The 26,858-nt window shown below is 50.4% G+C and overlaps 1 protein-coding gene across 2 annotated transcripts; it reads right to left on the minus strand.

Moving 5' to 3' along the window:
- Positions 1-1,899: 1,899 nt before the first annotated feature.
- On the minus strand, positions 1,900-17,882 carry NCBP3 (nuclear cap binding subunit 3). 2 transcript variants are annotated; one of them, XM_061605426.1, is made up of 13 exons: positions 17,369-17,882; positions 16,380-16,445; positions 15,182-15,287; positions 12,752-12,877; positions 12,394-12,513; positions 9,699-9,772; positions 8,597-8,705; positions 7,312-7,411; positions 6,106-6,212; positions 5,421-5,715; positions 4,796-4,953; positions 4,128-4,292; positions 1,900-2,951 (listed from the first exon to the last, which is right to left on the minus strand). In XM_061605426.1, the coding sequence occupies exons 1-13, from the start codon at positions 17,591-17,593 to the stop codon at positions 2,716-2,718; spliced, it is 1,887 nt and encodes a 628-aa protein (XP_061461410.1). In that variant the 5' UTR covers positions 17,594-17,882; the 3' UTR covers positions 1,900-2,715. The 2 variants fall into 2 exon arrangements, with proteins under 2 accessions (XP_061461410.1, XP_061461409.1); XM_061605425.1 differs by having other exon boundaries at positions 17,339-17,876.
- Between the last annotated feature and the right edge of the window lie 8,976 nt (positions 17,883-26,858).

The following is a 26,858-nucleotide window of genomic DNA, read 5'->3' on the forward strand; positions in this document are numbered from 1 at the left end:
TTGGATGGGCTCCAGCGGGGAAGGCAGCCTGGAAATGTAGCCTCGGCACTGCATCCTCCTCCTCCCACCCTGCCAAGGGCTTACAGCCAGCATCGCAACCCATTTCACTGCCTGGTCTCCTTGAAAGCCGCCTGGCTGCAGCCATGGAACTCTTTTGGGAGGGATGAAGGCAGCCAAGAGTGCAGGACCTGGCTCTGTCTGCCAGGATGCGGCATCTGCCACGCAGCCACTCTTCGGAGGCATTTCAAAATAACACTACTACTCCAGGGAAGTGTACATTAGAGTCATACTTCAAAGCACCAATGAAGCCTTGCTCCTGTCTAGAGGCAGCCTACCAGAGCCTGCGATCTCCCTCCAAAGTAGACAACTGCAGACACTCAAGAGGAATCCCAAAGCAGCTTTGCCTTTGCCACCATCATCCAGCCTTTGCCAAGAGGCCTTCTAGTTACTCTGGAGAAGCAAGAAAGTATCTGCTGGGGAGGACTCCCACAGGGCTGCTCCCTTGAGGGGGCTGAACGTCTGTTCCACGCCTGCCCCTTTGCTCTTGTCCACACAGTCAGTCCTTGAGCTGTCCTGGGCACTTCTGCAGACAAAACTTGGGATTCCAGGCTTGATACACAAGAGAAAACGTTGAGATCTGCCAAGACCAGGGCTTAATCTTTGATAAAAGTATTAATTATATTTGATAGTGACACATTAGGCTTTAGACAGAGGGAAACACACACACAGCCTCTTACAATGATAACACACTGCATTTACTTCTCATTTGTGATCTTTAGAAGCCATATTTAAACACACGGGGTTCAGCACAAATAGGGAACCCTTGAGACCAAACATTAGTTTAGCCTCCTGGTTTCCTGGATTTGGTCACAACGCTGCAGCTCTTCTCCAAAACAAAAGCTCACGATCCCTTGGTTTTCTCCAAAGGCCAAAACATTTGTCTGTGGATAAAAATAGGACACTCCCACTTTGCCAAGAAGATGGAAGACCTAAAGAATACTTTGACATAGCAGAGCAAGAGCATCTGTTGCTGTTTTTCAAGCCAGAATTTTAAGAGTAGCACCACACCCCCTGCACCAGACTCTCGCCTGCCTGCCCACCTCCCCAGAAAGGAGGCTGAAGAAACAACTTTGGATTTGGGGGACATGGGGGGTGGGATTCAACCAGACATCCATGGCACAAGGACAGAAAGAGTGACCGGTCGGCACACTTCCTATAGCAGGGCCACAATCCACCAGAAACTGCTCCGTGCCCTACTCCCACATGTCCCGCTATGGCTTCAGGCCCAAATAGAGCACCAAACCAGCCTTGCTCACTGGGACCAATGGCCTTCTTTAGGAGATCGTCTGGGGATGGGAGTGTTACTCTACTGAATGTCCTCAACCTCTGACAGCTTCCACTACCCTTGATCTTTGTATCCTCTGGGAGCAGCTCCGGGGTTGGGAGCTGGTGGGACTGCACTCCTACGGGCAGGAAGCTTGGGGGGGGCGCTGCTCAGCCCCCTGGTGGTTCTGCACGTTGTTCCGCATGCTGTTTAAGATCAACCACTATATGAGACCGCTGGGCAGGGCGATCCAGGCATCACCAAGATGCAGATGACACCCAGACCTCCCTCCCATCAGAGTCAGGAGAGGATGTGCAGGGTCAGGGCTGGATGAAGGCCAATAAATGAGCTCCGGCCCTCCTGAGGGAGATGCAGTTCTCCCCTACTTTGTGTACATCCTGCAGGCCTCCACTACGTAGTCTAACTGGCCACATGTATATAACTATTGAATGTTACATTTGTACTTTATTGTAAATTGTGATTTTACAATGTTGGGTTTGTCAACTGTTGTAAGCTGCCCTGAGCTGTTGTGAGAGGAAGGGCAGGGCATTAAGTGCAATAAATACTACTACTACTACCAATAATAATAATATTGAAAGGGCTTGCACAGGAGAGGTTCCCATCAGGCAGCATTGGGTTGAGATCCCACCCAACCCTACGTACGCATACAACTGTATTTTTCACATATATATATATATAATTGGAACTGCACGTATGAAACCACCGTGGTAGCTTTCACTGTAGCCAACAGCAAAAATAAAAAATCACAAATATATATATATAAAAATTAGTATTTCCATCGCTGAATTTGTTTGAACATTACTGATGGAAAGAATTTTGAAGTTACTTTCAAAAACAAACAAAAAGCACCTTTTGGGATTTTATGTACCCTTTTCAAAGGTTTCCAACTGTTCAATCTTCATTTAAAGTAGGAAAGTATCCTGAAAACACAGAAAGCCAATTCAGGTGGGTGATAGCCAGAACTGCCTGTCGCTGCCTTTGCTTGGATTTACATTCAAGGTCATCTGAGAGGTGAAGGATGAGAAGGTGGCAATGGCGGCTTGCGGTGGCCCACAGAGACAGCCCTGGCAGGGTCAGAACGACCAAGGAGAGCCATCAGGGGAGTTCCATATCCTTTGAGGGAACGGCCAGGAAAGAAAACGGGGTGTGGGAAGCCTCAAGAACATACAAGTCTACTACAAAAGTCGCTAGGGGAGTGCGTGCACGCACAGACATGCACACACACTTCACCTCTGCCAAGCAGGACCAACTCGTGCCAGAGGGATCAGGCAGTCGGAGAGCAAGAGGCTCCTGGGTCAACCCGGGCCTGGCTCTCCCTTTGGGGCCAACGGCAAAGTCACCAGGTGGCGGCGGCGGCACCACACAGGCCGTCACGATTCTGTGTCTGACCCTGAGCTGCTCTCCCTGCTGATTTCAATCTGTAACGAGGGCAAGTTATCGAGGCGGCTTTTCTTCTGGCGGGACTGTTCCTTCTCTTTGATGAGGGCCCCCCATGCCCGCTGGAGCTCAGAATCATCTTCTTCAGGAGATGCCACCAACTTCCCTGCTTTCTCAGGAACCTTTTCCTGCATCTTTGCTGCAGATCCTAAACGTGTCCATAAGTTTGCTAATAATGTACAGAAAGAGAGAGGCTGGGTGAGGAAACGTAATGAGCAATGAAAAGAGGTGCTTTCATGCAGGCTTCAACCCTGAGCTGCATGTTACTCAAATGGGGGTTTCCCTAACTCCGACATTCTCTACACGGAGAAAGATGAAGCTCAAAATATGGCTCTCCTTCACCAAGATGACACCTTCTTTCATTAGGACACCAGAAGCATCAGGCCACCATCCTGTTCTCACAGCGGCCAGTCATATCCCTCTTTGGGGCTGACTTGTTTCCCAGGTATTTAAGACAAAGGCACCATTGACCCTGCGGTAGGGCCAGAGGCTTGCTCATTCCACTCTGCAACCCATACCAAAGAAAAACAAAAAAACCAACTACAACGTGGATTTCTCTTTCCTTGACTAGGCAAGCACAGATCTCTTTCACAAGTAGTGCTGAAAATGGAGTGGGGGTGGATATTAACAACCCGGTGCCAGCGGATGGGGTCCTCCAAAGGGCCAAATGTTGGCATACAAAGGATTTCAGATTGAACCTCAGCAAGAGCGTCACCTGGCAGCAGCAGCAGCAACATAAGTGACTGACACAACCAACACTCTGGTTAATTCTAATGTTCCCGGCCAGGGGTTCAGAGGAGGGAAAGCATCAGGGAAAGGGGGGTTGTTTATTCCCCTGCTGCAAGACCTGCTTCATTTAAGTCCAGGAACCCCAAAAGGGCTGGACTTGAATCCTGGAATCTGGTTTCTCTGACTGTCGCTTCACCAAGCCTTTCTCTTGGGGGCGGGGTGGGTGGGTTGAAAAGTGTTGTAATGCACACAGTGTATTGATACGAGCCAAAACATTTTCACAAGGCTCTTTCTGAAGGCAGATTAATTCAACACAGCAGTGTTATTCATCAATATCCTTCCCATCTTCCAAGGAGCTCAAAGCAGCATTTTAATCTTGCAACAGGGAGAGAAAGGCCAGGAGACAGTGACTAGCCCAGTCAGCACCTCAACACTAAACAGGGATTTGTATCTCACTTTGGCACATTATGATTATTGCTGCCCAACAACTGAGTCTCAGCATACTTGGCGCTTCTGTGGTCAACTGGCAGCAAATCACCCTTTGGGCCATCACTGTGTCCAGAGGCAACAGAAAAGTCAAGTGACAAAATGCTGCCCTTCCTCCCTAAGGACTGACCTGGCTTCTTCTCTCTGGTATCCGAGTAGAGGCCTTTCCCGTCCTGCTTTGGGATCCCCAGCCGGCTGTGCACATCAGAAACAGGCTCCCGATGAGATGCAGAGGTGCTGCCAGGCTGTGGGGCTTCAGGGGAGTGTGGTCTCTTGCCAAGCCTCTGCCGGACATCTAGAAACATCAGTTGAACAATCACACTCTGAATTTAACTCGGTTTACTATTACTTAATATCCCCCACCCCATGCAACAGTTGAAGTACAGCACAAGCATTGCTGAATATACAGACAATAATGTCATTCCTCTCTGAATGAATAATTTTCTTATTTACATTATACTTTAGAGCAGTGGTTCTTAACCTGGGGTGCAAGACACTTTTTCTAGGGGTGCAAGGCGTTGTTCAAGAGATTTAAACAATTCATTTAATCTTAGCTAAGTTAGGCTAAAACACACATTAAAATTAAATTAAATTAAATTAAAGAATGAACGGTATTTTATCAGGGGGTGCGAGAGCATATTTTGGAAATCCAAGGGGTGCTGGCAGTGGAAAAGGTTAAGAACCACTGCTTTAGAGTATTTACAGTGCTTCCTGTACATCATAATAATACAATGACGTTTACAAAAGCAGATCACCCCAAAGCAGAGCCAACCCACCCACAGCAGAGAAACCCTCTACCTGACTTCGCCGAGTTCAGTGGCTGGTGCTGGCTGGGGTTTCCATGCCTTTTTTCTTCCAAGAGCAGTCGCACATCAGAAACTTTCTCTGATGTTCCTTTGCTGCCAATTCTGTTTTTGATATTGCTGGCTGCAACACTATCTGCTCTCATCGAGTTCCTACATGGTTTAAAGAAAAAAAGAAACAGAACCCAATTGGCCCAAAGCTTCCCCAGGAGGCCTGGGGGGGGGCGGGTACGAGTCAATATCATGCACTGGAAGGGAAAGGTTGGGAAACTGGACTCTCTCGCTGGGCTCCTGACAGGAAAGATGGCTGAGAGGCCAGCAGGCGAGGCCTTACACTGACAAATATTCATCTTGCCCTAGAACTCAAGGACAGCCTTGCACTTTGCCCCACTACGCTGCCCCAGGGCAACTCGAGACTGGAGAGGGCCAGGGATCGGTTGGAGTTCGCTCCTGGCCATCAATGCAAGTGCATAGGGGCACTCTTGCCACGCTGCCCCTCCTGGCCCAGATGGGATGCTCAGCTCACCTCCGGCCATGGCTGCCTCACAAGGATGTCACGTTGAGAAGCAACCCAAGACATGGGGGGCCACCTCACTCCTCTGGGTGTCCAGGAGTCTTACCTAATGCTCTTCAGCTGAGACTCCACCTCATCAGCATACATGGTCATCTTCATGCTCTTCTTGGGGGAGGGAGTGGAGATCATCTTTAGTTCGAGATCATAGTCCATTTCGTCAGAGTCAGACTCACTGGCCGCACTGGACCGGCGAGAGGCACTCCGCTCACGCGACTGCTTGAAAGCCTGCAGTTCATCTCTGTATTCCACAACCACCCGGTCATCTTCATCCATATCCTCCTCTTCCTCCTCCTCCTCCTCCTCCTCTTCCTCAATAGGTTCTTCAGGAACATTTACTAAACCTGCCCGGCAAGGTGGTCATTTTAAGCGGTGGTCACAAAGGCTCATTCAACAACGTAGAATCGCGGAAGGGACATCAAAGGTCATCTAGGCCCACCGCCTCCCAATAAAGAAATTCTCTGCTCAAACATCCCTGACTATTGGTGACCATCTAGTCTCTGCTTAAAGACCACCAACCAAGTAGATTCCGCCCTTCTGAGGCATCCCAGCAACAACTGGCTTCTTGGACCTGCTTTTGTTTCTAAGAGACTCCTTAGTACTTACTTAAAATATTCATATACCAACCCTATATGCTTTACATTTTCAAGATGTTTTATCGTAACGGCTCTCTTTAGAGGCTATTTGTTTATTTCAGTGCTAACTGCATTCCATGAGCAATAATGATCAGTTACCTGAGTGGCGATGTTTGTAAGGAGGTGTCAGGCCAACATCATCCCCAATTAGAGTTCTTTTCTTTATCACATCGCGATGGAGTCGGCGCGAATGGTACCTCCGCTTCCTAGAATGCCATGGGAATATGGGACACAGCTGTCGGGGGCAGAAGGAAATACCTGCCAGCTGTCATTCCAAGGGGACCACGCTAAGCCCTAGGTCAAGGCTGGAGACCTTTTCCCCCTGTGGGAAACACCTGTATCTGCCCTACCTCTCATGGTCCGCCCACCTGTCAATCACCTGACATCACAATGGCATGGGGCAACAATCCTTTCGGCAGGCATGCTCCCAGCAGACTTTCAAAGAGGCTTAGTCCAAGATCTGGAAGGGGTGTGCCTCGAAACCCCTGCTAAAATCATTGCCCCCCTCTTTTTAGCAGGGGTTTCAATGTTCCTAGTGCTTCCTTGTTCCCAGCACCCATCTGCTGATCAGGATGGGAGTGCACATTGCTCCAAAGGAACAACTTAGAGCTCCTTTTAAGGTCCTAGTTGTCCCTTAAAGTCACACCAGTCACCGGGCATCACATGAGGCAGCAGGCAGGGGCGGGGGAATAGCCTGGTGGGTCAGAGTTGCCCCAGAGGCTACGAGCCCCCACCTCTGTGCCTGACAAAGGTGAAGGCTCACACTGTGCCTCCCTCTCCCCACAGCACAGCCAGGAGTGTAAAGGCCTATTCACTCCCATGCCGAGCAGAGGCTCTGTCATGGGCTAGGGAACCCACTGCCAACATCTGGCAAACAACACACCCTGGACTTCAGGCCTGCTTTGGTCTTCCAGATATGCCAGCATGTTTTCCTACAAGCACTCAAATGTTTATTTCCCAGCCAGCCAGACTCCCTCCTCCCCACTGCCCCTGAGCCGGTCAGGGCTGCTTCTGCGGCTGCAGAGCCCTCTTCTAGCTACTCCCAGGGACAGAATGCTAGCAGATCCCCACATCCCATGAAAACCATAAGCAGGGCCTGGGGTGAGGGCAGCCCCCAGGAAGCCAGCCAAGTCCCACTAAGAGGCACTGCTGCTGGGGAGACGACCCCTCGGCATCCCCTTGGCAAGTGGGGGGGTGGGGTGTGCGGGCTGGTTGGGCCACAACGGAAGCGAGGACAGGAAAAGAAATAGAACGGAAGGGTCAGGCCACACAGCTGCAGGTAATGGGCCTCCCCACCCCACTCACCAGGAGTTGCTCAGGATGCCTTTCATGCCTCCGTAATTTGGATTCCCATATTTCATGTAATACTGGCTCCTCCTGGCAGCCCCAAGCTCTTTTTTGTCATCTGCAGGAGCAACGAGCAAGCTCAGTGACTACAGCCCAGGTAGCTCGTTCAGAAGCGCCCCTCCCATCAAGAACCCCCAGTATAAGACAATTCAAAAACCAGGTCACCGCTCGAAGCAGGAAGGCGGCAGTGACAGCAGCGCCACACAAGAGACACCAGCAACCAAAAAGGTCCAAGAGGAGAACTGAATGCCACTCACCTCACGTGCCCTCTGGAAAAGCAGACCGAGCCACGGAGGAGCAGAAGGGCCCTGCTCCAGAGGGAACTCCCAGAGGCACCCCAAGAGGAGGCCCAATGCCAGTGCCTGTGGGGGGAGGAGCCGGGCCACTGGCCAACTGGGCCAGCCCTTTTAGTTGGAAGCCACAAGGATGAGCGGAAGTGCTCTTAAGCGTCCACGTTCCACTGGTGAGGAGAGCCAAAGGTGCCCACACCTGGCTGTAGCTCCTCTTTGTCCCAGAGACATTTCCTCAGTGCCCCTGACCCAGCTGAGCCAATTGGGGGAAGGTGGCCCATGGGCCTGCAACAGTCCCTGAGCTCTGCTGTGGACATCTGTGCTCAGGGCAGCGGAGCCTCAGTTTCCCTGGGTGCAGACTACTGGAAGAACGGCAATGTCCTCCTCCCTGTTGTAATACAGAAGGTTTTGCAAGGCCACCCCTGTTTTCATGAGAGGAGTCCATGGAACTCCTAAGACACTTAAAGTGGACAGGCAGGCCCACCAATGAGGCAGAATGAGCAACGGTCTCGGATTGTGTGGGCAGGGAACTGGCATGTGTCCCCTCCCCAGGGGGGCCCAGCTCACTTGCCTCATTTCGGCCAGCCCACTCACCTGCCAGCACCACCCGCCACTCCCACACCAGGTGAGACAAGACTCTGTGCTCCCCCCCCGCCTTCTCCCAAAGGGAGCCATTCTGGGCGAGGTGGCCAACAGAAGGCCTACACCGCCACAACTAGACATGCTGCTTGACCGTCTCATGGAAACTGCTGAAAGGGACGAGGTGGACGAAGCAGCAGAGAAACCACCAACAGTGCCATTACTAACAAGGCAGCGAAAGGAGGAACTGGGCGGGAGGAAGATGGGGAAGAGGACAGCAGAGGATGGCAGAAGCCTCAGCAGCTCACAATTCTTCACCCCAAACCTGTGGTTTTGCCCTGCAACAAACTGTCCTTACAGGGAAAGCTCTTTACCTCTGGTAGCAAATCTCATGAAGAGCTTGTTGCCTTTGACCAGTTTGCTGGCTGGGCGAAGGTCATTGCGTAGGAGGGAGTCTTCTTCCGCCTGGGATAGAGTCTCCAGCTGCAGAAAGAACATCCTTCTGTCAAGGCCGATGTCCCAGCAGAGAGGGAAAGGCCTGGCCGCAAGAAATTCCAGCTTACCTTGAAGCAGCAACGTGAGGGTATGTCAGCCCAGTGCTGCTTCAGTGTTATTCCCCAAACCCTCTAAGGGGAAGATTCCCCCCCCCCAAGGAGGGAGGGGGAGCTTCCCAGAACCACATGGCTGGCCTCAAAGGGAAGTAATGCATAACTGGATGGGCCCGCTTTGGTCTGACCAGCAGCAGACCGACCTGGGAACCATCTGCACATGTTCTCATGAACATTCTAGCGCTCTGTGTGTGTGCAAGAGAGAGAGAAGTCCTTCACCATTTATACAGGAAATTGAAGGCTAAAAGATACTGACAATCTTGACATTATCAGCTGTGAGCATACGTTTTACATGCTTTTCAATATTTTTAGGTGTTTTTATTGTATCTTTTATTGCATCTTTTCATGACTTTGGTGTCTGCATCTTGGGGCCCGTTTGAAGGAAAGGAAGAATAGAAATGTAATAAATAATGATAGTGACAAGGACCGTAATCTACGAGAGCATGCGACTGGGATTTCCCAGCGGCCATATTGAGTGTTATTACCCAGCAACAGATGTGTCCACGTCTCTCACTTGTTGTTTGGGGTTTAATGTTTATGGCCCTTGTAAAAACAGACTTTGCCCTAGTGATATGGAATTTCCAGAAAAAAATGAATTGGAACATTTTCCCAGGCAAATTAGGGAAACCTGACTTATAAAACTTTGAGTCTGCATCAGAAAAATTTCTGATGCCCCAGAGAATGATCTAATTTAGCAAGTTAATTTTACTTGTTTTTAGTAAACAAAGGTAAAAACTCTGGAAACTGCCAAGTTTGCCTAATATTTACAGTATTTGCAACTGGCATCCATTCACTATTACAAAAAAAAATTTTGGGGGTGGGCAGAAAAATAAAACAGGGGAACCACTCCCAGCCCACCCCCACTGACCTCTGTCTCACTTGGATGGTCGTCTTCTACCTCACCCTCCTCTGTCTCGTCATCTGAGCTTTCCTCCTGCGTCTCTAAAAGGAAACACAAAAGTACGAAAGTGAATGCAAAAAGGCAGCACATGTTGCAGATGGTGCTCTGGTTAACCACCTAGAACTGCTGGATGTCACAACTCCACAGACGGCACACCACAACATGGGACCTCTCCAGAGGACAAAGGGGCTTTCACACCAACACCAGCGCTCCGGGCCATGTTGGTCTGAGAAGCAGAAGGCCATATGCAAGAGGGACCCCAACTGAGCAAGTTCTCAAGGCAGAGCTTTGCTTTCCAAAAGAACACTGAAGGAAGACAACTTTGGGAAGGCCCTATCGCTCAGGGGCAGGGAATGGTCCCGGGTTCAAAGGGTCTCAAGTAGCCACAGGGCTGGGAAAGGCTGACAGCCCCTGCAACAATACAGGAAGCTCCCTTATTATACCGAGGCAGATGACTGGCCCATTCAGCTCAGCGTTGTCTGCACCAGGGATGGGGAACTTCCAGCCAAACTTGGCCCGAGGCCATTTTGGGGAAGCCGTGCCGTCAGGTGTGGGGTGGGGAAAGAGAATCGGGAGCTGGAACGGGACTCCCAATGGTTCCTTGGCTGGAGCAAGGTGTGCTCCCAACCACCCATCAGCACACCTTGTCAAGTGAATGGGAGCCGCTTCTCCCTCCAAGCGCCGCTCTTCAAAGCCGCCTTGCACCTCACCTGCCCACCTCTGACATCGGGGAAAGGACGGCAAAGAGCAGCTCAGGAAGGCTCACAAAGGGCAAGGGAGTTTGACAAGCAGGTGTGACAACCCACCTGTCAGTCATGTGACACAATGACATCATGTGATTGGCAGGTGAGTTATCCCGCCCATCTGTTGAAGCTGGCCCGCCACAAAGGTTCCCCACCCGTAGTCTGCACTGACTGGCACGGCTCTTCAGGATTCCAGATAGAACGGGCCGCATCCAGTGTTAAGTCCATGAATTTCAATGGGTCTGCTCTGGATACCATCCTGCATCTTTCCAGCCCTCCCTTGGACTGAACCTGGGACTGTCCGCATGCAAAGCACGGGGCTCTGCCACTGAGCTCAGTCCCTCCTCAAAGGACAGGCAATGCTGGCTCAGCGCTCCAACTCAGCACCAGGCAACTTTGCAGATTTGTCCACCTGGCCTGCAGGACAACAGATCCAGAGGTCCAAAGAGAGTGGCCCAGCTGTGAAAGGAAGATGCTGCTGCAAGTCTGAGTGGCTAACCTTGGAGCATCTTTGGTTGGTAGCCCAGCTACGCCCCTATCTGGATAATGATGACCTCGCCTCAGTCGTCCATGCTCTGGTAACCTCGAGATTGGACTATTGCAATGCACTCTACGTGGGGCTGCCTTTGAAGACAATTCGGAAACTACAGCTAGTGCAAAACGCAGCAGCCAGACTGTTGACGAGGACCAGACGGTCCACACATATAACCCCTGTTCTGGCGCGTTTGCACTGGCTACCTATCTGTTTCCAGGCTAGATTCAAAGTGCTAGTTTTGACTTATAAAGCCCTACACGGCGCGGGACCTCAATACCTTGCGGAACGCCTCTCCCGCTATGAACCTACCCGCTCACTACGTTCAACATCTAAGGCCCTCCTCCGAGTCCCATCCCATAGGGAAGCTTGGACGACTGTTACTAGATCCAGGGCCTTTTCAGTGGTGGCCCCTGAATTATGGAACAGTATCTCCGATGAGGTGCGCCTGGCGCCTACTCTTCTATCTTTTCAGCACCAGGTTAAAACCTTTTTATTCTCTCAGGCATTTTAATGTCTAATGTTTATTATTAAGTTAATTTTATACCAAGTGTTACATGCTCAAGCTGTATGTTTTTAGTGATTTTACCTGATTTTTATTTTACTGTATTTTATTTTATTCCTTGCTGTGAACCGCCCAGAGAGCCATAGGCTAAGGGCGGTATAGAAATGGATTGAAATAAATAAATAAAAAAATCTTCCCAAGCCACTCCCTCCCCACCCCCACCCACCCCATTGCTCTTTGCTACAGCTGCGCTGCCCTCAGCACTTGGGCTCTACAGATGAGCTCCTTCCTCTGAACCTGCCCAATGCTTTGGCCACACATTTGCTATTCGTTATGACCTTGAGGGTCCCGTGGGCCAACAGAAAGACAGGATAAAACCAGGAGAGCACATATTTTTTAATATATGATCATGCAACACTGCCTGATATCGCCAGAGTGACATTATTCACCATCGCCAGTGGTGGTCCTCCGAGGTCTTTCCCAGCCCTGGCAACCTGAGAGCCTTTTCTCACTGGTGATGAAGTAGGCCCTTCTCCAAAGCACATTTTCTGACCCCTGAGCTAAAGGGCTTTCCATCTGTACTCTAACTTTTCTTGAAGGCCCTCCAGGAAGCACACGTGCCATGTTGCACTGGATCCCCCCCAACAGCTTTAAAGGTGGGCTGAGAAACAGCAAGTCTCCTGGCTGTGTGACAATCTGAACCTGCACTGCCCACAACCCCAGCTAACCCTGCAGTCAGCATGCTGCCCTGGCTGGCTCTGAGGGTGGAACTCAACAGGCACACTGAGCAGATCCAAGCACAGGTGTCCAGACATGCCAGGCTCAAAGGCCAGAGCTCTCTGCCTGAGGGAGCACAGAGGGCCAGCTGCAATAGACCTCTACCTTTCTTGCTTGCATCCATTGCCTTCTTGCTGTTTTCTTGGGGCTTCTCCTCCTCTGGCATAGAACTCATGTTGATGAGTGCTCGGGTGGCTGTGACTTCATCAAGCCAGACAACATTGCCTGAAAATAAAGCAGAGATCCAGTGGACGGCAGAGCCAGAAAGAACAACAGTGATATAAATCCTCACCTTCAAGGTAAGCGTGAAGCTTCATTACAGTTTGTCTCACGCAAGGGGGGTGGGGAAGGGGGACCAGCATGCCACTGCTGCCCTTTTTAACAGAAAAAGGGGGACACAGCACATACACATGCAGCTGCCCACATGAGTGAGTCTGTGGTTGACACACCCTCAGGCACTTACATGAGGTGTCATCCAGCCACTCAATGTGAGCAGGCGGATACTCCTTGAAGAAAGCAAAGATATCCTGCGTGCTCATTTCATCAACACCACAAACGTAGATGGTGTCCAGCCGAACTTTCGGGATGGCTGCAAAGAAATCCAGAATCTCCTTTAGCTGTCAGCAATGGGCAGAAGCACACAAGCATGTAGGAGACCTCATAGGCAATGCTGAAGTGGCTGCAACTTGTATGAGAAGAGATACACAGACCCAAGAAAGGGAGAAAATGGGAGTGGGGGGCCTTCACCAAGAAAAGGGAGGAACTGGGCATTTGGGGGGAAACCTGAAAAAACTAATAGGACTATTTTCATTTAGAATTAGTCAAAATACTATGGAGACAGTTCCTAACACTAATTTTTTTAAACCTTTTGTTTACTATGATGCTAACACTGTTTGCATTAAACACCATTTTCTCTCTATTTTCTCAGCTGGCAAAAGCCAAGATATCCATCTCTAACATGGGTACATTTACTTAGAAAAAAATATAAATCACAATAAAAAAATCTAAGCAGTGTACATAAAATAATTCTCAATAATACACAGATAAAATCACAATAAAAATTAAAAGTATACATAACTAGATTATAGATTGTAAACCATACTACTAGCAGAAACCAGTAATGATTTGAAACGAATGCTGATGAAAGTTAAAGAGGAAAGCACAAAAGCAGGACTACAGCTGAACGTCAAGAAAACTAAAGTAATGACAACAGAAGATTTATGCAACTTTAAAGCTAATGGGGACACTGAACTTGTCAAGGATTATCAATACCTTCGGCACAGACATTAACCAAAATGGAGACAATAGTCAAGAAATGAAAAGGCTAGGACTGGGGAGGACAGCTATGGAAGAGCTTGAAAAGGTCCTCAAATGCAAAGAGGTATCGCTGAACACTAAAGTCAGGATCATTCAGACCATGGTATTCCCAATCTCTATGTATGGATGTGAAAGTTGGACAGTGAAAAAAGTGGATAAGAGAAAAATCAACTCATTTGAAATGTGGTGTTGGAGGAGAGCATTGCAGATCCTACAGACCGCAAAAAAGACAAATAATTGTGTGTAGAACAAATTAAACCAGAACTATCACTAGAAGCTAAAATGATGAAACTGAGGTTATCCTACTTTGGACATATCATGAGAAGACATGAATCACTAGAAAAGACAATAATGCTGGGAAAAACAAAAGGGAGTAGAAAAAGAGGAAGGCCAAACAAGAGATGAATCGATTCCGTAAAGGAAGCCACAGACCTGAACTTACAAGATCTGAACAAGATGGTTCACGACAGATGCTATTGGAGGATGCTGATTCATAGGGTTGCCATAAGTCAAAATCGACTTGAAGGCACATGACAACAACAACAAAGTCCTACTCAGAGTAGGCCCACTGAAATTAACAAACCTGAGTTAGTCATGTCTATGAACTTCAATGAGTCTACTCTGAGTAGGACTAGCATTGAATACCACTCTATATGGATGGGTTAGCTGAAATAAAAAAGCTTTTAGCAGGCATCTAAAACAGTATAGCGAGGGTGCTGCCTGCCTAATTATTGTTTCATAAACTGGGGCAGTTATATTTTAAATTTAATAGCCAAAGCAAGAAGTACATTTTATGTACTTACGTATAACTTGGCACATAAACATCATACCTTTTGCTGAGTTTATTAAATTTAGAAGAACATAGCAGATTATGTTCTTAAACCAGTAAACCAGGATTAGACCTGGTAAGAAATATGTAATGCATATATTTCAATTACTTTTCCAAAAACCAGCAGGAAAAACGTTTTTTGCCCAATGCTTCAAAAATTCCAGAAATTTTACAGTTCTATATCCCCCATAGCTTCTATCACACACAAACCACTTTAAACACTGTAATCCAAAGAGCTCAGAGGAGGCATACCACAAATAATTTTTTACAGGTATCAGGATGGCTTGTGAAAAACTGGAAGTTTTGCATCAACAGTCCCTTCTCCCAAGTAAACAAGATTTTACTGCTCTACCAAACAGGAAAACTCAAAACAGAAAAACCTTCACAAAGGTCAGCTGTGGAATCTCGATATAGAAAGAAAACCAAATCCCCGGAAGGAGGAGATGAAACAATTGAAGCTGCTGCTGCCACCCCCCTTGCTGCTTACTAAACTTGTAGTGGCTAGAGTGCTGGACTGCGACCTGGCAGACCAGGGTTCGAATCCCCTCACAGCCATGAAGCTCACTGGGTGACCTTGGGCCAGTCACTGCCTCTCAGCTTCAGAGGAAGGCGTTACCATGAAAGCCCTATTCATAGGGTTGCCGTAAGTCGGGATCGGCTTGAAGGCAGTCCAGTGTAGTAGTGTAGTAGCCGCCACCCCCCCTTGCTGCTTATGACACTTTCTAAGCAACCCTCAACTCTCCATACCTTTCTTCATCATGTCTCGGTCCAACGCCACGTTTCTCTGGGCAAGATTCACCTCTGCACGAAAATGAAAGCGTTTGGCTCTCTGCTCCTTCTTCTCAATTGCTTCCTACAAAAAGCAAAGGCACCCAAAGGAGAAAGAGCTAGCTAGCTGTGAGTCAGGCATCGATCGTATGCAAGCCAGCAGTCACACAGCAACTGGTTCCTGGTGTGCAAGGAACACAGAAGGCTTCTCATAATACTCTGTAGTTAGATCTATATTTTTCTAACACTTATCATGCAGCGTGATGAACAGAATAGTGAGAAATATTATGGCCTCCTACTTCATGCAACATAACAGGAATGACAGGCTCGCCTCCGTGCAATTTGAATACTTCCAACTCTCCCTAATGGCAAGGGGTGACGAAATCAAAAGCCAGCATTAAGCAAACATGTGGGCAAACTAGAACCTAGTGTTAATTTAGGGTTACAGCAAGGAGTGCGTAAAGGAAAGGTTTAAAAGAGAAAAGCAAACATCTGAGAGAGAACGCTGGGGGCTGAGTTTTGACACAGTCACAACTGTTTGGTGATACAACCCCTCTTTGGGTCTGCTGGATGGAGCACTCCTCTCCTAAAATGGGTCTGGACTGACACAAAATGCTTCCTGAAAGTAAGCGCCAGCTTTAGTGCAGGCACTGGACAGCAATGTCTCTCCCCCAGTAGCACCAGAGCCCCAGCACAGAGAAACTCGTTTCCATTTTGAAGCAAGACTCCTCCTCTTAGAAAACAAGGCACTGGAGAGGCCACACAGCCTCCATGCCATGCCACAGAGACTCTCTGCGTAGCCATGACACAGACATCCGCAGCTGCATTTGCAGTGGCCACCTCCTTGCTCACTTGCAAGGAACACCCTTCACTTCCAGAGGCAGCATTCACAGCTCTTCAGAATGTACATATTTTGGCTATAAAGCCCCAGAAAGGGATATCTGACTCAGCCTCCATAACAAACTCAACTTTCTTCAAGGAAGTGTTACGATATACAAATGCTGTGCCCAACAGCAAAACACAGCTTGTGTCACAAACACAATTATCACATGAACTAATTTTAAAAAGCACAAGAAATTAAATATTAGTTGTAGAAGAGTAAATAAATGAGCCTGAAATGAGCCATTTTCTGTATTTCCAAGCTGGGCCCCAAACCTACAAGCACCCACTCAAATACCTTTGAAGTGACATCTATCCCAGTGATGAAGCTCCCAGCTTTGTTTTCATATCTTCTGCTGGTGTCCTGAAATGAAACCACACAGTAAGCAAAGCAGCTAAGCAGCCAGGGAAGCAAGTTGCATTCCTTCTGTAGCCTCCCCAATTAACAAAATGAATGCTAAAACTGCTGGTTTTGAACATGTAAGAGAGCCTTAGAATGGCAAAGGACATCAGAGGGGAGATTGCTGACCAAGAACCAGCTCCTCCTACTGCAACTGGAAGTCCCCACTGTCCACCCTCAACCCAGAGTCCCACCCAATGTCCAAACGGGACATTCACTGTGGCCACCCACAGGGCCAAATCACTTCTGCCACTGCTGGTTGTCCTTTCATCTGCAGAGGATTTTTTTGTGGCGAGAAGACAACAATCGTGAGATGGAAGTCAGGACTCCACCAAGAAACCAGCTCTTGGTAGTACTTTCAAATAAAAAGTGAGGTAAGCCTCCCAAAATTTGACCAATGTTGATTTTGTGATAGAGAATGTCACAGGTGCTTCTTGTTTTGGTTTTACAAGCTCCCCTGAAAGGCTGGTGCATCCCTGTATATCGCTCCCCCATCCACTGTGCCCTCAACAGGCCCCGGACCCCCTTCCAATCTCGCCAAGGACCCCACGCCCCTTCCCGCGGCCAGCAGAGGCAGCAGCCTCCTAAAAGGAAAGGGACAGGGCGCTACACAATCGTTAGTACTATTATTACTGTTGTTGCGGGGCGAGGCGGGTCTGCTGCCAATGTGTGCCTCGGAGGCTCCACCCGTGGAGTGGCGTGGCGGCTCCCCCTCCCCCTCCGCGTGCTCTGCACATGCTCAGGGGAACTCTCTCCCCGCCCGGCTCCGCTGGCAGGCGCCCCGCGGCGGGCCCCCGCGCTCTCTCCCCGCCGGGAGGTGGACCAAAGCCCCCGCCCCGGTTCCCTGGCTCCGCTACCGGCAGCAGCTCCCTCAGCGAGCGCCGCACCGGCACCGGGAGCTCTTCTCCTTCTTCTCCTCCTCCTCTTGCTCCCTCCTCCTCTTCCTCCCCGTCGTCGTCCCGGGCGGGGGTCGCTGGGCCGGCCGGGCGGGGGGCGTCGGCCGTTGCGGGCGGGGTCCCGGCCTGCAGCACCAGCAGCTCGCCCTCTTCCACCTCCATGGGCTCCGGCTCCGGCGCCTTCGCGGAGATGCGGAGACCCCGAACAGCCGCCATCGCCTCGCCCGGACGACGAAGACGAAGAAGACGCTGCCGCCGCCGCCGCCGCCGCTTCCGAGGGAGGGGGGAGGGAGAGACCGGATGGAGGCCCGGAAGGAGGGAGGGCCACAAAGGCAAGGTGCCCGGATGTCCGGAGGGAGAGTCGCCGGAAGAGGCTGGAAAGAGGAGGCGAGGCGAGGCGCAGAGCGGCCCCGGTTCCGGGCCCCGAGTTCGAATTGTCGTGAGGACAAGGGGGGAGGCGGAGCCTTCAGCAACGTGTCATAACTCAAGAACCGCCGTAAACAACGCCTGAGGCGAGGCGGCCGGTTTCTGAGGGCGGCGGAGCGGCGGCTGCTGCTGCTGCTGCGGTGAACGCGTTCGTCTCCTCCTCGGGCCCACCTCGCTGCTCTCTTGCCGAAGCCGGGGAGCCCTCCCCTCACACACACCGGAGCCTTTTTCCAAAACACCTTTTTGAAAAAGACAAAAACGTCCAGTCGCCGCCGCAGCAGCAGCAGCTGCCCTCGCCCCGAATCATGGCCCAGCGGCTGTAGCTGTAGGAGGCCGAGGCCTCTCAGGGTGCCCAGAAGCCGCTGGGGGCTGCTGTTTATTCTCCGCCAATGTGTCTAATCCTCTTTTGAAAGCATCCCCAAGTTGATGGTCGTCGCTGCCTCTCCAGAATTTAACTTCGTGTGAAGAGGCCCTTCCCGTTGCCCGCTCTGCATCTTCCAGCGTTCAGCCTCTTTGGACGACCCCGTTGGGTTCCACTCCAGTATTGTTATGGGAGAGTGAGGAAAAAACACTCTCTAACCACTTCCTCTATACTGTGCCAAGGCTCATAAATCACCATCACATGCATACACTTACTTACTTTTTTTCTAAACCTAAAAGCTCCAAATGCTGCCACCTTTCCTGACAAGAGAGTTGCTCCATTCCCTTGATCATTTTGGTTGCCCTCCTCTGAACCTTTTCCATCTCTACGGTCCCCTTTTTGAGGGGAGGCAACCAGAACTATCCACACCTGCAGCTTTTCCCAACCAGTGTGCCTCCAGATGTTGTTGGACTACAACTCCCATCTTCCTGACCATTGGCAATGCTGGCTGAGGCTGATGGGAGTTGTGGTCCAACAACATCTGGAGGCACACTGGTTGGGAAAGGATGGTCCACAGTTACAATTGTGGTCGCACCATGGATTGGGATGATGGCATTACGAGATTGGTAGGCCTGTTTTCAGCCCCTTTCCTAATGATTCCCAACATGAAGTTTGCCTTTTTCATTCTCAGCTCTTGAGTATGTACTGAAAGACGGGAAGACGCTACCTGTGCAGCTTGGGTGGAAACAATGAATGGATCACCAAGTATGAGTCATGTTAAGCAGAATACCTGATGGCACACGGAAGGTCCTTTGTAACCCAAGTTTTGTAGCATCTTGTACTTCCCTCAGCTAGTAACCCTCTACAAGTAACCAGCAGTCTGTGCTGTGTGTTTTGAATGCCTACAGGTCCCTTGCCTTTTTTAAGGTTTCAGCCCCTTTCCTAGTGATCCCTAACATGGAATTTGCCTTTTTCATGGCTGCCAGACACTGGGTTGGCATCTTCCTCGAAATATCCGCCATGAGTCCAAGATTTCATGCCTGGTCAATCACTGTCAGTTCAGGCACCATGTGCATGAAGTTAGATCTCAGGACATGCATCACTGTGGCATGCAGAGGGCTCCACCATGCAGAATCCAGGAAGCAGGAGGAAGATAAAGAAGAAGCCACCAGGAGGGGAGCCCTTTGCTTGGTGACAAATAAACTGAGCAGAGGCTCCGATCCAGCTCAAGTCAGTGCGGGTGTAAACCCCGCTGTTCCCAGTGGGACTCGGCACCCTTCACCCACATGTCCCCCTGCAGCAGCACTGCAGGGGTGTGCTTGTGGTAGCATGGCTATCTAAGGGGATCCAGTCACCTGGGCCTTTCCCATGGGACAGCTGCAGCTGCCCCCTGGTACCAAAGCGGAGTAGCACTGCTGCTCATGCCCGTGGGATGCTCCAGAGATGGCATGTCAGCCAGATCACAACAAGCAGAGTTCATGAGGACCCAGTCTTTTGCCTGCCTGCCTGCCTGCCTGCCTGCCTGCCTGCCTGCCTGCCTGCCTGGAGAGTTCCACACATCCAAAATATTCCTTCCACCTTCCTATTCAATGATACTGCCTGCGAGTGAGTCAGCCACTGTGGAAACATTTGTTACTTCTCTCTTGCAGCTGCCAGATTCCTGTGCCCAGGAAAGCATTTTGGAGGAGGAGGAGACCCTTTAAGAACCATGGGAAGCGCAGGAAAAGAAATCCTCAGGAGCGGAAGCAATAACACCTGGATTCCCCCTTCAAGAACACCCGTAGCGTTACTAAAAAGGCTCATTTGGCTGTCCATATAAATTGAGCCAGCTCATACATCACATTAAACCATATTTTAAAAATAAGCGATGGTTTACTGCAAATGAGCAGTGTGCTGGTGCACCTTGCCCAGTCGCCCTGCTCTGCTTCCTTGTGCTGCACCAGGAGCAGGCACACCAGAGCCCCGGCTTCATGTTATGTGGTATGTGTCTCCTCAAAGAAGCCACAAGATTTGTTCTTTGCTTACCACAAACCAACCACAAGCCACACAGAATGGTAAGCCAGCAGTCTGGCTTGTCTCCTCGCAGAAGGCACGGCGAAGAGACAGGCAGGTGCAGTTGAGTCCCGTAGACTGTCGTTTATTTTTAATCATGGTTTAACATGACATGCGACCTGGACCATTATATAAATATATAGAAATCAAATTCCTTCATTCATGTGTATCTGGCACTAGCCATGCTAACTGTAGTTTCCAAAGGACAGCTCCCTGCCCCAAGGAGCTTACAGTCTAGAATCTGACACAAGGCGGCCATAGAAGGAAAGAAGGGAGATGGGGTGTAGAGGAAGAGTATTTTAGTCATTTCTGTCACACCTAGTGACTCTGAGTAGGAGGAGGGTGGGAGGACTGGGAGGCTGGTGGGCTTTGAAGGAGAGGAGGGAGAGGAGGTGGCTTCACAGAGGCACGTGGGGGGTGGGGGAATCAGGCATATGTCAGAGAAAAGGTGGTATCTGAGACATCATGGGCTAACCGCGCCAAATGCTGCTCAGCCTGTGCTGCCCTGTAGCTTCTGAGGGGCCTCCCACACGCCTGGCGCCTTGGGATCCAGCTCATTGTCACAGCCAGCAGGGCTAGCAACTTGCTTTTTAAAAGAAGAGTGAAGATTCTAGCATGGGGAGCAGGCTGAATCCAGCTCTCATGTCCACATTCTGCTCTGCCTCCAGAAGTGGTTCTCTCCTTTCAGATCTCTTGTGTGCTGCTCCAAGAGAGAGAGAGAGAGAGAGAGAGAGAGAGAGAGAGTTGCTGTCTGAGCCTCTGCTGCTGCCCTTCCAGGCTCTCCGTGTCTTAGAATAACATCCCCTCCTGTGTCTGCCCATCCACGGCTGGGTTATTCTCAGGGCAACTGAGCTCTCCCCAGGGGAAGCGGGGGTAGGGGCCGGGGTGAGGCACAGAAGCTGCCTTTGGCTTCCTTCCCTCCTCATCTCCAGGTCCCTGCTGAACACGGCACACTTGTGTGTTCTGCATTGCAGTGGTGTTTACTGCTTTGGTATTTTGTTTCTCATCATGGAAGGAAGCCATTATGTTAGGAAAGCTAGAGATAAATTTGGAAAGCAAGCCTGGCAAAGAGCCAGGTCAGTTTGAGGGTGTCAGGGAGAAGAACACAAGCAGAGTCTAGCTGGGTCCACCATCCCGCTCCTCACTTTTGGCAGCCAGAAATAGCCCCTCCTGCTGTTCCCCCCCCCGCAGCTGACTGCCCCTGATCCTGGAGGTGGCACAGAGCCATTGATAGCCTTTCTCTGTGCACCTGCCTAATCCCCTTCCCTCAGTCCACCGTCTCCTCACCATGCTATGTTTTATAAACCTCTGTCCCCTCTGTTGCCTTTTCTCTAAACCGAAAAGTCAGTTGTTGGAGGTGGTTTTGTCCCTCCACCTCCAAAACATCACTCAAAAGTGCCTCTCCTCTTGGTTGGTGGGCATCTTTCCGGGACACGCCCGTCTGAAGAGCACCCCATTGCACACTCCTGCTCCCAAAAAGGAGGGAGACCAGGGCCCCCTCCAAGGTGGAGTCCATTATGCCAGTATTGTGCAGCAGGTTCTTAACACAATTATAGTGCATTAGTGGTGGATTTATTCTGCTTTAGCCTGTTCTGCGATGCTTCCCCAATACTACCACATTTTTGCTGTCCGGAGGGGCAATAGTGCAACAAAAGCAGGACTAAAATCAACTAGAACATTTGTGGGATTCAAAGTTATGGGATTTTAGCAGGAAGTTGCAGGATGTGCACTGATTGGAAGTGAAGCAGTGTGACCACCTCAAAACATGATTGAAGGCTGGATCGTGTGGCTGCCTCGGGAGTATCAAGAGCACATATCACCATATCATAGAAAGGATCTCAGGCTGGAGGGGGCTTAGATTAATTTTCTGAAAGCATCCTCTTGTTGCTGGAATGACTGAACTGTTTTCTCACCTCACTGGGCCCCCAGTCCTGCGTCTGGATGATATTGTGTATGTTGCCGGCAAAAGTGCATGTGTGGCATCAACCAGGAGCACCAGGCTGCCATCATGTGCAGCAGGTAGGGGAAAGGATTGGGGGGGCTGCCTCCAAGTTGGAGGAAGCAGCAGCTCAAGCCCATTGCCAATTGGCTACACGTTCTGCAATGTCCCTCCTCCACCTTTTTACGAGTGGTACCCAAGGCAGAGTAGGAATGCTAAAGGTAGATGGGGCGTACGGGGGCAGAATCCTGACAACTGGCTAGAAGATGCTTAAGTGTCTCATCTTTTTCAGACCTGCTCCAGAACCTGTTCAGTCAGTGGAGCCCTGACTGACTGCTGTGGTGAGGACTGGCTGGCTGGGCCCTCCCTATTGCTCTCCTCTGCAGCCATCGCTGTGGCTCCTTAAGCATTTGTGTTAAAAATGGGGGCTTGGAGGAAAGGATCACTAAGGAGGAGCCACACTGGAAGATGGCGCAGATGCCAAGAAGGAAGCGGTGATGTGCTCGGAGGTGGTGCTGGAGGAGAAGCAGCCCTCCATTCCCCCACCCCCTGCAAGGGAGCCCCAGGGGGCCTGGCAGTATGAAGGAAGGCCCCTCACCAGGCAGTGAGCCCCCTTCCCCCTCCCAGAGCCAGCTGGCCCTTCCCTCCCTCCCTCCCTCCCGCCAGGGTATCCTGTTGCCTTGCCCTGCATACAGCTAGAACTTTGCTCTGGAAAGAATGGGAGCCACCCAGAGAATGCTGCAGGCTGTTGCCTGCTCAGATATCACTGGTGGCTGCTGGTGGTGCGGCTGCAGGGAGGCCCCCGGCCAGGCTAGGCCAGACCCTTGCTTGGAGTCAACAGAGTTTGCAGCCATAGCAGCAGCAGCTGCGTGCAGTGGTATTCTGCCTCTCCAGGTCTCCAGTTCCTACAGGCTGAGGAAGGCTGTGATGTCCGTCCCTGGTTCTCCCTGTCAGGTTCCCACCTGCTTGTGGCTACTGCCTTTCACTAGGCACCACCAGGGATACCACAAGTCCGGACCATCCTTTATATGGTTTCTCACTCCGCTCTAGCACAGATCTCACTAGATCCCCCTGCTAGGCAGCACCACTAGTCACGTCCTATAACCAATACTCCCACAGACTTTGCCTGAGTCTCTCTCTAGCTGGTTACTTTTGTGACTGTGTGCTTATGCTGTTCTTAACCCCCTTGTATCTTTATAGATAACGCATACAACTCTGGGTTGCTCTGGATACTTGAATTGTTATTATTCCTCCCTTCACCACTGCCACCATTAGATACTGTTTCTGTTCAGCCTTGGTAATTACCTTGCCCTCCCTTCTGGTATGTATATCCCCCAGCCAAGGATCAGGCCTTTGGTAAACCAAATAAGTATTTATTAAATATCAGAAATAACAAGATTAGTTTTAGAATGTTTCACAAGCGTATGGTTTCATCTATTCCTGTTTTGTACTTGACTTATTATTAATCAGAACTCCAACTCCCTCTTTCTCCACACTCCTGACCTCCACCCTCAAACACCTGTTTCTCCACCCTACTAACATCCACCCAGATTCAACTGTCATTCTTCCATTTATACTCCCAGCCATTCAAACGCTCAGCCAATCATCCAGCATTATACTGCTCATGTACTCCCCCCTCCTCTTTCACTCCACTTACCATATGTCTTCTATATAAACAGCACTTACCATATTTACACTATAAGCAGGAACATCACAAAGGCCTCCGGTGGGCTCCTCTTGGGGGAACAGAGCCAGCGGCTGTCAGCTTGGCTTGGGACAGAGCAGAGAGGGCCCAGGGCAGGAAGGGATCTGCCCAGGGGGTTGCTGCCAGCACTCTGCAATTGGCCACCACTGCCTCTGAGGCCTTGACTGGAGCCAGTTGAGGAGGCCAGGGCACGATGGCACACTGAGTTGCGGGATGGACTGCTCACTCAAACCTAGCTGGGGGAAGCCAAAGGCCCTTCTGATCAGCTACCCGGGGAGCCCATCAGCAAGACGTGAGTGCAGTTCCCACCCAGCATCCTGGCTCTGACAGTGGAAGTAGAACGTAGTCATTGGTAGCCTTTTTTTTGGAGCTGCCCAAGTTGATGGCCCTCACTACTAGCTGTGGGAAGGGATTCCCAAGTTTAGTTATGCTCTGTGTGAAGATGTCCTGAGTGGACATCTTCATTGACGTATTCACCTTGACACCAAGATTTTTTCCTGGCTAGTTACTGCCAGGTGACATCTCATCAGAATATATGTGAAATGGGGGGGGGATTGTCCCAACTTGCACTGCTTTACACTTATTTACAATCTTTGCCATTTTAATGGCCTTTCCCACATTTTGGAGAAATCTTTTTGGAATGCCTCCTTACAATCCTTTCTTGTTTTAATCACCCTCAACAATGTGGTGTGTCATCAGCGAACTTGGGCCATCTCACTGCTCATCCCTAACTTTAGTTGAGTTATGAGCAAGTTAGAAAGCACAGAAGGTCCCAGATCTGATCCGTGGGGGAATCCACTTTCTACCTCCCTTCATTGGGAGAATTGTCCATTTCCCCCTGCTCTCTGCTTCCTGACCAGTTAGTGACACTTAAGACCTCTCCTCTTTTTCTATGACTGCTAAGCTTACTTAGGAGTCTTTGGGGAGGGACTTTATCAAAAGGTTATTTAATTTATAAATAAAGTCCTAGTACACAGTGTCAACTGGGGGCATCTGAAAATGGGAATGTGCCTGCGATTGGGTAGGTTAATGTGATGATAACCCTAAAACACTAAGTACACGGATTGATGGTGCTCATATAGAGAAAACAAACCACGGGCGATGTGTTTTCCGCTATCATTTGTAACACTTGGGCCTGTAAACCTCCTCCTGCTGTTGCTGCTCTTCTGTTTTTGTTTTCCAGTGAGGCTTCTCACTCGCACAACAGAAAATGTGTCTGTTACTCCTCTGCCATCAGGGCCTTAGCCCAGATCAAACACAGATGAGTCAGACAAGTTGTCTCTCGGCTATTTTCACCAGCTGAAGACCTCCCTTGGCTGCAAGCCAGCCCAAACTGTGTATTATGCTCAGCTGATTTCCAGTAAACTCCCTAGATTAGCCGTAATGACTTCAATATCGAGTCCCTGCAGCAATGGAGAGCAAAAGGTAGCCGGAGGATGGTCTGGAGCGGCCTGTGGTCAGGCTCTTCCTGACATCGTCTCACGGGCCCAGATGGTGGGCTGTGGAGGGCAGCAGGACTCCAGGTGGCTTTTAACATTAAAGTCCCTTGCAGGGATGGGTGGATGGCTTTGCCTGAAGCTTATCTCCACTTCAGATCAACTCTGGGATGGAGCAGGAATTGGCCCCAAGAAGGCAGAGCGGCTGGCTATCCATCAAGCCTGCATGTGCTGAATCCGCCAGGCCCTTTCACGGCACCCGGAGAGAGCAACAGGTCTGGCACCTGCTCTAATCACCTTCTTGAACTGGTGCCCAAGTCAGTGCTGCCTGCCACCCCACCCAGTGTGGTCAGGCCAAGCACCCTCCAGGGTTTGGATTCCCATGAACTGGGTGACAATATGGCATCCTGCCAAGCAGAACAGGGTCACCCCCATTCCTTGGCACTAGCTGGCATTTCAGTGAGCCTGGGTGAAATGTGCCCATAGGTGTGCTGCCGCCTTTGCTGCTATGGAGGGTGAGCATTGGAGGCCCCTTCTGGGCCCCAGTCAGTGTTCATGGGGAGAAGGAGGAGCAAGTGGCACAGCAGGGCAGAGACTTGCCAAGGGCCATGCGAGCCTGGTGGCACTGCAGAAGAAACAGCATTTGCGTGCCCAGCTGGGGGTCCCTGCTGTGTGCCTTGGGCCCCAAATGTAGGCCTCAGCAGTTGCGGTTTCAAAATACGTGGAACTACTAAGGGAGGAGAGTCAGGACAACAGGCCGGAAGGGTAACTCTGTAATGGGGAGGCACAGGTAGAGGGAGCAGCCGCACAGAGAGGGAGGAGGCACGGGGTTGTAAGCATGCTCCTTCTGCTGGGCCAGTTATTTCATTGATTGCTTTGCCCTGCTTTTAAATGTTTAGCAGCAGGGTGTGCGATTGGACCGATGACTTGGGGGTCGCTGCAGCTCCTCAGGGGGTCGCAGGGAGGAGAGCCTTAGAGATGGCCCACCCCCCTTGCCGGCGTGTCTCTCCAGTGTTCCTGGGGGGACAGGTAGATTGGTGCACATGCTCCTAATGCGCCTCCCAGCCCCTAGAGTTTTTGAGGGGTGGAAGCCAAAATGGTCAGTGCTACAAAAAACATGCAAACAAACATGGTGCAAAAAATAAATACTATGTAGAGCCCCGGGCATGGCCCACCCCCGTCGCCAGCCCTGCATAGACAAAATTCTCTTCTTGAGAATAACCAATTAGAGGTTTGGGGGGAAAGCATATACTCTCTGAAAATGCAGAGTGAAGCAAATACCTGTGCCTGGTTATTAATAGGCCAGATGACCCCGTGTGGCAAGCGCTGCATCTACGAACCCTGTGGACATCATAGAGCCCAGCTCCGGAAGGGCACTATCGAGCCAAAGCCTTGCCGGAAGTGTGGTGTTGGCACACAGTCAGAAACTCACCTGTGTTTAAGTCCTCGGTGTAGACTGGGTCCAACACAAGCTTGTGTACACGGAGCAGCATGTGTGAATTAACTTTGAGGCAGTGCTTACCCAACTGAAGGGGGTCCAGCCCACCATTTAGAGATAGTCT

Source organism: Rhineura floridana, chromosome 21, assembly GCF_030035675.1.
Source record: "Rhineura floridana isolate rRhiFlo1 chromosome 21, rRhiFlo1.hap2, whole genome shotgun sequence".
Taxonomy (NCBI): Eukaryota; Metazoa; Chordata; class Lepidosauria; order Squamata; family Rhineuridae; genus Rhineura; species Rhineura floridana.